We start from the raw sequence: 10448 nt of genomic DNA on the forward strand, positions 1-10448 counted from the left end.
CCGAACACTTTCGCAGGTAGGGTTGAGATGAGTCGACAGTGAGTGTATGTCTCTAGAAGGACTTGAGATGAGATTTTATAGCCAAGGACACGAGATGGCATTCTGTTTATGAGGTAGGTGGCTGTGAGGACAGCTTCTCCCCAAAAATGAGATGGGACGTTTGAGGAGAACATGATGGCTCGGGCGACCTCGAGAATGTGTCGATTTTTCCGCTCAGCTACCCCATTTTGTTGCGGGGTATGAACGCACGAGCTGGAGTGAATTATGCCATGTGTTTTGAAGAAATCGCCGAGCTCAGAATTAAAGTAATCTCGAGCGTTGTCAGTGTGGACAATTTGAATGGATGTGTCGAACTGTGTTTGGATCATTTTGTGAAAGGTTTTGAATAGATTGGATGTTTCAGATTTTTGTTTCATCATGTATATCCAACTGAGTCTAGTGTGGTCGTCAACAAAGAGAAGGAACCATCGAACTCCAGTGATATTGGGAACTTTTGAGGGCCCCCATATATCATTGTGAATTGTGGCAAAAAGACGAGATGGTTTGTACGAGGTGGGGTGATACGAGCTTCGAGAATGTTTGGCGAACTCACACATGTCACACTGAATGGAATTGATATTTTTATTGATAAACAAAGAAGGAAACATTCTTTTGAGATACATGAAATTTGGATGCCCTAGTCTAAGGTGATTGAGCATGATCTCTTTGTACTAGGGTGAATGTTGGGCGAGCTGACACATGGCGGGCTGATCTGGCTTGATGACATAGAGTTCGGTACTCAGCTCGGCATTACCAATCTGTCTCCCCGTGACCTGTTCCTGAAACACACATGAACTTCCATCAAAAACAGTTCGACACTTAGAGTCTTGGTTGATCTTATGCACAGATAAGAGATTGCATTGTAGTTGAGGCACAAAGAACACCGAGTCTAGCCTCATGGACTTCGTCAAGACAACGGTGCCAATACCAGTGACTTGAGTTTTGGCTCCGTTGGCGATGGTGACTGATATGCTTTTATTACAAGCGGAGTAAGTTGTGAACAGACTTCGATTACCAGTCATGTGATCAGTGGCACCGGAGTCGACAATCCATGATGTGGGATTCTCTGAGCTTACATTGAGGGCTCTAGGAGAGTTACCTAGAGGGCCAATGCCCGAGTGTTCTCCACTGAGTTGGACTCGTTGAAGAAGCTTCTGGAGAATAGCGAGCTGGTCGTTGCTGAAGGGAGAGGAGTCTGAGGTCGAGGTCGAGGCAGCGGACGAGGTGGATACTAAGTTTTCGACTGAGTTAGGATCCTTAGTATCTTGGGTTGACTTCGAGCTCGGTGGTTTCCCATGCAGCTTCCAGCAGGTTTCTCGGAGGTGTCCAGGTCGTCTGCAATGATCGCAGTAGGGGCGAGGTTTGCGAGGTTTCTCTGTTGAGACGCGGGCTGCAAGAACTTCGTCTCCATGTGTGGTGAGGGCGGACGAGTCTGAGGATGAGCCCGAAAGTGAGCTCGATTTGATAACTCCCAGCATGAGTTTCCTCCTGCTTTCCTCGTGTCTGACCGCGGAGAAGGCTTCACGGAGAGATGGTAGTGGTTTTGTACTAAGTATCCGACCTCTGACCTCATCAAGGTCTTGGTTGAGGCCGGATAGTAGTTTAAACACACGTTTGGTCTCCACTATCCTGCGGTAGATTTTTTAGTCTTCGGAGCTGGTCCACTGGTGCTATTCGTAGAGGTCGATCTTCTGCCATAGATGTGTGAGCGAGCTGAAGAACTGAGTAACAGACATCTCTCCTTGATGTAGGTCGTGGAGAGTGTTCTCAGTTTCAAACAGCTCGGACATATCTTCTGAGTTGGAGAAGATTTCTCTAGCTGCTTGCCAGATTTCTGCTGCCGTTCGGTAAAGGAGGAAGGTTTCTCCGATTTCGGGGAGCATAAAGTTTATGAGCCAGGACATCACCATGCTGTTTTCGGCCTTCCAACTATTGAACGTCGGATCTTCGATCACGGGAGATGTGGCCAGGCCTGTGAGGTAGTCATGTTTACCTCGTCCCGATATGAACATGAGCACAGATTGAGACCACTGTAGGAAGTTGTGGCCATTGAGTTTGTGGCTCGTGATATGTTGGGAGAAGGATTCAGATTGCGACTGAGTGGGCGTGGTCTGAGTGGTGTTCATGGTGGTTGATTTTCCCTGCTCTGATACCATGTTGAAGTTTAGAGAGAGAGAGTCGAATCTGGAGAGAAGATAAAGAAAGAGAGAATCGGAGAAGAGAGAGAGTGTTTCGAGACTTTGAATATTTCTTATATTTGATATTAATTTATATCACCAATTTATACATATGGTGGGTACAAGAGAGAGTGTAATAAATACATGTGTAATAACTACTTCTAGGAAAAAGAGAATAATAAATATACACAGAGAACAAAACATAGGAAATAACATGAGAAATAAATGCGACAATTTCCCATGTGGAATGAGTTCCAAGGAGAGGACTTCCGAGGCAAGCTTGTCAGCGGAAGGGCGAGCTGGCGAGCTCGACGCGGAAGGGTGAGCTGACGAGCTCGATTTCAACAATAATTAACTTATAAATTTAATGTAGTAATTTCATATATAATAGAAATTGATTATTTTTATTTTATTTTAGATATATATCATTTTTTGGCACAATTGACCAAGATTACATTATATATTATAGCAGTGCAAGCGCATGTGGTACTATTAGCCAAAATTATATAATTTAGTATAGAGACATTAAGCTGAAAGAGGAAAAGCATTCCCTTGTAAGGGGACATGCGTTTCTGCAGCCCAAGATGCTCGAACCTACGACCTCTCAGTCGAGATATGCGTGAGATAACCACTAGACCGAATTAGCTACCACACTTTAGATATATATCCTCGGAATAGTCTCACACAACCACATAGCAATTATGATGAGATATTGATAATATTGATATCTACATTTCAATTATTAACTTAATTTTCAAAATATTGCATGATATATATATATATATATATATATATATATATATATATATATATATGGACAATTAGCCTATATTTTTTTTAAAAAAATAACTCAAGTTTTATTATATTAAAAAAATAGTCTATCAGATCGAAGTTAATTAAATTAATTATTTAGTTTATTTTATTAACTCAACAGATAATTCAATTAACTTGACAGTTAATTTGATTAACTTCGGCATGATGAACTATTTTTCCGATGAAATGAAACTTTGGGCTAGATCCTTAAAATGAGATAGATGATTAGCTAGTTACAACTTACAACAAATAATTGTAAATAATATCTATTTAAGCCATCTATATAAAAAAAAAAAAATGGTTTAATAGTCTTACTTATAAAAGTAATTTTTCAATTAAAAACAAAATGAAGTATTTTGTTGAATTTTTAAAATATCGATAAAAATACTCAATATTTTCGGATTATAACACTTAAGTATATCCAATGTTTAAAAGTTGCGAAAAAAATACCAAAAATCAAGTTTTAGTACCTCCGTTAATACATGTGACGTTAAGTTGGATAAACAAACATGTATCAAGCTCTGATAATTTTGACAATATTAAAATATATTATTTATTTTTAAATTTAAAAAAATGTAAAAAAAAGTCTCTCTCTCTCTCTATATATATATATCTTAAAAAAAGTCTCTCTCTCTCTCCATGGCGTGATGACTTTCGCTCGCGGAAAGTTACAGGAAGAAAGAGTTGCTCTGCTGAACATTACCATATGTACTGCAAAGCCAAACCAAACCAAACAGGTAAATTTCATAATCAATTTTTTTTAAATAAAAAACTTAAAATTGATAGCCCCAACTAAGGTGAACAAGGTGTTTGGCGCGTATGAGTACGGGCATGAAAAACTCTATTCGACGGCTCAATCACAGTGGCCCTCGGATGTGAGTCGATCCCTCAAATAAACGCTCGTCTCCGCATAGTATCGAGATTGTGAGGGAAGAAGAAACGGCTCTAATCAAATCCGCCATGGTCTCGCTCGCGCTCTGTGCCCGCTGTTGCAGACGACGACGTTCCAGGACAGCCATTGATGAGAGCTAAGAACCCACCAGGCCACCAACCTTCATTCTCACACTCAAACCCAAATTAGAGTAATCGTTTCAAGTTTCTAAATCCAAATTAAACCTAAGTTTCTAACTAACGACCACTCTTAATAATGGTCTATGAGAAATTGAACAAATCCATGAAGGGGAAAAAAATGAAATTTGGGTTTGCAAATGTATATGTGCGTGGAGGAAGATATAGAGATGATTTTTATTTTTAAACTTTTTTAAATTTATTAAAATTATTATTATTTTTTTTAATTTTGTCAAAATTATCAAATAGTGACATATGTCATTTCATCTAATTTAACACACTTTTACTAAAATTTGACTTTGGGTAATTTTTTCGTAATTTTTCAAACATTTGGAACTTAGTGTTGTAATCCGAAAATATTAAGTATTTTTACTCCTATTCGTTCAATTTTTAATTTTTTTTTGGGGAGTTGCCATTTTTCTAGAAAAAAACAAATTATATTTGAACCACAATAAGATCAGAGATTAAAGTTAAACTAAAGTGTAAACAAGTAAGAAAAAATTGAATGAAATTATAAGTAGTTAAAAATAAATTATCAAAGAAAACCGTACAGAACAAAGAAAAATTGTAAAACAACATATTTTTTTAGAATAATTAAGAATGAGAAATAGCAATTAAGAATGAGAAATAGCATACTCTCGGAAAAGCATCTATAAAATATGGAGATCGAACTATATATATTTCCCTCCCTTTTTATAATAAGTATTAAATACATAAGAAGAGAGGAAAACTCATCGTCGTCTGTTACTCAACTAAATAAGAAAAGCAACTTTCCTTCGTTTACGATATTTTTATCGGCAGCCAAACGCCCTCGTAGTTCTCGATCACCTAGGGTTTCCTCTTTCTGTCCCTAAGACATGGACGCCGACAGCAATGACGACATGAAATCCATATACTACGACGATGACGGCGAAGGATTCTCCGGCGGAGAATTCTCTGATTTCGCCGACGAAGACGAGGTTAGAGGCTACGTCATCGAAGACGAAGATAAAGACTTAGAGAGGCTCGCGTCTGCTTGCCCCGAAGTCAGTCCTCCCTCTCTCTCTAGCACTTCCGTCGCTTGATCGTTTTTTTTTCTCTCGAATTATATGAGCGATTTTTCTCTAGAGGTCTGTGCTTGATCGTTTTTTTTTTTTTTTTTGGTCTCGCGAATACACGAGCGGTTTTCCTTTGAAAGTTTTGTGCTTGATCGTTTTTTTATTTTTTTGGTCTCGCGAATACACGAGCGGTTTTCCTTTGAAAGTTTTGTGCTTGATCGTACGAATAATTGCTTAGCGTTTATGTTTATATATATATATATATATATATATATATATATCAGTGTTGTTTTGCTATGAAATTGATATATTTTGTGATTTCAGCACCAATCTTTACGTGCCAATTTGAGAATGACTTACCTTGATGATTCTGCTAAATCCGTTACTCAGTAACCCTTGGTTTAGTCGTTGGTCACACAAAGCACGCTAACGCAAAAGTAATCAATAATAGTGAAAGATTTCCATTGTGTAGGTAGATGTTTCGGAGAAGTAAATAATTTTGGGTTTTCATTTTTTAATAATTTGAGAATGGCCTAGAATATTGCTTATAACTATAAGTTCAATATCTTAATCAGAGAACAGAGACACGAAATTTGAAGTATTTGCATGTGTACTAAGAACTTTGAAATCGTCCAATAGAAAACAGAGAGATTTTTATTATTTTTTTTTTTTTAAATCTCGCCTTCTTTTTTAGACATGCCTAAAAATGTCTCAAATTATATTTTCTCCAGCTGTTGCTTTTTTTTTTTTTTTTTATTTTGTTCTTTCTGATTTATTTGTAAAAATCGATACTTGTAGTGTCTACTACGAGTTTCTTGGTTTCATATGTAATTTCTTGCTCCATGTAACTTACAGTTTGTTACCTGTTTCAGATTCATTTTTCTGTATTAAAGGACTCTGATATTCGGGAACGCCAGGAAGATAACATCAATCAAGTATCGACTGTTCTTTCAATCTCACGAGATGCTTCATGCATCCTACTCCGACATTTTAATTGGTAAGCTAAAGTTTTAATCTTTATTTGAATGTCATGAATGCTGAAATCTTCATTTGTTGTAGATTGTAGTTGAGAACTTTTGTGATATAAGGAGTTGAATTCTGGTCAAGTGAATACACCATCCCGTTTTAAATACCTTGGCTAAGCGATGATGCTCATTTCGCTTTGGACTGCATATTCAATCCTACTATCTGAAGTATTTCATGTCACAGGAGCATAAGCAAAGTCCATGAAGCATGGTTTTCTGACGAAGACAGCGTAAAAAAAGCGATAGGTTTGCTGGATAATCCAGTTGTTCGGTTTCCCAATGCTGAATCTGTGAGCCAGCTTAATTTGATCATTGAAATCTTGGAGTTCCTTGAATACTTTATCCTATGCTACTTTCTAGTGGTTGTTTTAGCTCTATGTCCATTCTTTTGCTCAGCTTGAATGTGGAATCTGCTTTGATAAATTTCCTTCTCAAGGAACGAAATCATCGGCTTGTGGTCATCCGTACTGTAGGGATTGCTGGGCAGGTATCTTTTCACTTGGTGATTTTTTTTCGTTTTAATTGATCGATGAGGTTTTGTTCCCTTCTTTGGTGTTGTGTATGAAGAACAATCTCTGATGTTTCCGATCTCTCAATGCTTCATCTCTCTGTTTCTACATGCTATGTTAGGTTACATCAGCACATCCATTAGCGGCGGTCCTGGATGCTTGTCATTAAAATGTCCTGAGCCATCATGCACTGCTTTTGTCGGTCTGGATATGATATATATCTTAGCTTCTCAGGAAGACAAAGAAAAGTATGCCCATTACCTTTACAGGTCCTATATTGAAGATAATAAGAAGGTTCGTCGCATATTTGTAACTTCTACGTATACAAATCTATTGAGAGTACATTTATTGTGTATGTCAGATAATTTTCTTTCTCGTGTATAAGTATTTCTGCCTTTTGCAATTTTCTTGTTCCTATTATGCGATACTTGTTTGCCAGATTGAGCTAGATTCCACAAACCCTCTATAGTCGTGACCTTTTTGGTCACTTCATATAGCCTTTTGTATACCTTTCTTTCTATTATCATCATAAAGCTCTAATCTTTTCATTATTTTGCGACTGTTATATAGGCCAAGTGGTGTCCTGCACCAGGTTGTGAATATGCTATAAATTTTACGGGCAATGATGAAAATTATGATGTCTATTGTCACTGCACCAATGGCTTTTGCTGGAGTGTAAGCTTCATTATTTATTTATTAATTTTTTGAAGAGAAACTCGAAAATTAAATTAAAAAGAGAAAAAAAGAAAGCTTCTACTATGAAGAATTGTAAGCTTCATTATTTAAAACGGCTACCTTCTTTGTTTACTTTTACTGAATCATATATATATATTTATATATATATATGTGTGTGTGTGTGTGTGTGTTTCACAGTGCACATATGACGCTCACCGCCCAGTTGACTGTGAAACTGCGGCAAAATGGGCTTTGAAGAACAAGGCCGAGTCTGAAAACACAAACTGGTAAACCTTATTGGTTATCCCTTTTTTTTTTTTACTCCTTCTTTTAACTTGCGATTTTGAAGTGCAATGCTTATATGCTGCATAATGATTTTTAGGATACTTGTTAATTCGAAGCCATGTCCGAAGTGCAAGCGGCCAATTGAGAAAAACCAGGGATGCATGCACATGACATGCAGACGACCTTGCTCCCACCAATTCTGCTGGTATGTTTACAAAACTTCAATCATTTTTGCAGTTTTAGTCTTAGTTCGATATTCCTAAGGCTATACCTCAGTTTTATATTGAAATCGATTGGGAATTTTATATTTTTCTGTCATTTAGTGTACACCTGCGGAACTGAATGAATAGTCATGACCAACTTTGATTTACTTGTATGTTTTTTTGCAGGCTGTGCCTTGAAGACTGGAAATCTCATTATAGCCCGGCAGGTGGCTTTTTAACTTGTAATCATTACGAGGAAGATAAGAAAAAAGGAAGAGTAAGAGCTCTAGCAGTCACTCTTTTGCTTAAGTAGTTTTGTCTGTGAACGGTCTCACTAAGAAAGAGAAAGCGTTAAGGTCATTACTAATGCATAGAAACTAGGACTTTCAACAGGACCTTCCTGAATTCTAATTGCTTTTTTTAGCTTGACGAGGATGAGAAGCGGAGAAAGAATGCTCAGAAGATGTTGGGAAAATATACCCATCATTACGAACGTTGGGCGAGCAATGAATCGGTACATACAAAACTTTTCATTGTTTTAACTCAATTTATGCTTTCACATCCTTTAAAATGCGTATCCCTCTTTGGAGATGGTCTGATACACTGTAAAACATAGAGTTAATAGGTATTAATACTTGCAATGTGGACCAGTTATGTTCTTAGTGTTTATATTCGACCCGTATGTATATCATCATAAAAAAATTGTGTCAAATCAGACTCTGATAATTCAATTCCCTGTATCTTGCTTACCTAGGCTGTCAAAAACTGAATCCATGCTTTCATTTAAGCTTCCTCATAGACATACATTCCTGATGTGTGAGAACTTTATCGAACTTTAAAGAGTTTATATTCTGATGCATCCTGTCCAATTAGCTTATTCAAAACCTGAACTCTTACTTGGCAGTCAAGGAAGAAGGCACTGGAAGATTTAAAAGAAATGAAAAATGAGAAGGTGAGTACATACTTCAGCATAAATCAAGTTGACCATTTACTTTCTCGGCTAAACAATGTATATCTACTTTTCTTGTTGTTCTCCTTCAGATATTGAAGCTGCAGGAAGCACAATCTCAATCGGAGCTTGAGCTCAAGTTCATTATCGATGCCTGGCAACAGGTGACTTCTTATGATTGTTACTGTGTATAGTTCCATGAATACGGAGCCATGATTTCTCAGTGCTATAACAAAACAAGTAATGCATTAATTCAATAAATTTTCCTTCTCTCTCTTCCTCTTGCAGATTGTTGATTGCAGAGGAATTCTTAAATGGACGTACGCTTATGGGTACTACTTATCCGAGGACGATAAGGCCAAGACACAGTTGTTTGTGTATATGCAAGGTACAAATACACACACATACATGATATGAGTATCAGTAAATTAAGTCAAATTTGTTCCTGAACCAGAATATTCTTTGCTCTTTGAATTTGTGCAGGTCAGGCAGAGTCTGGTTTAGAGAGGCTTCATCAGTGTGCAGAGAAGGAACTACAACAATTCTTGTACGCCAAAGATGCATCATCTGAATTCCGTTGCTTCCGTGAAAAGCTTTCAAGACTCACGAGGTACGCGCTAAGCTATTTTGTTTCTCTTTTCTTGTTTTTCTCTTTGCTGTACTATAAGCTATGTTCCGTTTGCAGTTATGTCCTCTTGTTGATCGTTGAACTAGTGTCTTCTTATTTTTTGGTTTTCAGTCTTTCTCTTAACAATTTAACAGAATACTCTTGCTTTAGCTCCAAGCAACCATGAAATAACCAGAGTTTTTGCTGTATTGATGGAACAGGGTGACTAAAAATTACTTTGAGAACCTAGTTACGGCATTGAAGAATGGGCTAGTAGATGTACAAGAAACTGCATCCACCTCCAACTCTAAACCATGTTCCAGAAAAAGAACCTTCAACTCTGAACCCAAAGCCACCAACCGAGTCATTGAGGAATCCGATTGGAGTAATTGGTCGTGCCGGATTTGTACGTTTATCAATGAAGACTCATCCACTGAATGTCAGGCTTGCGATGGACCGAGATAGTCTTGTTCTCTAAAACCTTGGAGTTGGACTTGATGCAGGGCTGATCCAAATATATATATATTGAGGCTATAGGCGAAAATAAAAGCAATCCTTCTTATAAATCTCAAAATAAGACATTGTTCGTATTAAGTTAAAGTATGTGTCACTGCATATTATTTATACTTTGATGGTATCCAAAAGTACATATATATATATATGTTGTTTTCCAACATACACATTTCAAAATCCATCACAAAGCCTTAAAATTTGATATAAGAAATTCCACACATGATTGAAAGCATTTCCTATCCATATGTTTAAGTGTTTTTGTACCATAAAAATAAAATTCTATAGTAACAAGAAAAAGACTAATGAAGCTTAGATAGTGAAATAATACAAGTCATTTAAAGATGAATTTTTTTTTTGTATTAATGTACTTAAATTTTAATATGCAATCATATGGTGTCACTGCTACAAAAATATGGTGTCCTACAAAATGATTACTAGAAGCGGATTGTTTTTAAAAGTGACGAGTTGCTGCTAAACGATTGACTAAAATTTAGAGAATACGTGATTTCACTTGTGGGTTTTTTTTATGGTTGAAACAACAAGTTGGC

The 10448-nt window shown here is 36.9% G+C and overlaps 1 protein-coding gene across 3 annotated transcripts; it reads left to right on the forward strand.

Annotated features, from left to right (window-relative positions):
• Positions 1-3659: 3659 nt before the first annotated feature.
• LOC149385108 (putative E3 ubiquitin-protein ligase ARI8) lies at positions 3660-10054 on the forward strand. 3 transcript variants are annotated; one of them, XM_089625985.1, is made up of 16 exons: positions 3667-3766; positions 4953-5122; positions 6007-6131; positions 6344-6449; positions 6556-6646; positions 6790-6962; positions 7239-7343; positions 7542-7630; positions 7726-7833; positions 8018-8108; positions 8256-8345; positions 8736-8783; positions 8873-8944; positions 9069-9168; positions 9264-9390; positions 9609-10054. In XM_089625985.1, exons 1-16 carry the CDS (start codon positions 3736-3738, stop codon positions 9850-9852), a joined length of 1770 nt encoding a protein of 589 aa, XP_089482111.1. In that variant the 5' UTR covers positions 3667-3735; the 3' UTR covers positions 9853-10054. The 3 variants fall into 3 exon arrangements, with proteins under 3 accessions (XP_089482113.1, XP_089482111.1, XP_089482112.1); XM_089625986.1 differs by having other exon boundaries at positions 3671-3766; positions 4899-5122; XM_089625987.1 differs by lacking the exon at positions 4953-5122 and having other exon boundaries at positions 3660-3766.
• The last annotated feature ends 394 nt before the right edge of the window (positions 10055-10448 follow it).

This window comes from Urtica dioica, chromosome 9 (assembly GCF_054948205.1).
Source record: "Urtica dioica subsp. dioica isolate 48M chromosome 9, U.dioica_male_clone48M_v1_H2, whole genome shotgun sequence".
Taxonomy (NCBI): Eukaryota; Viridiplantae; Streptophyta; class Magnoliopsida; order Rosales; family Urticaceae; genus Urtica; species Urtica dioica.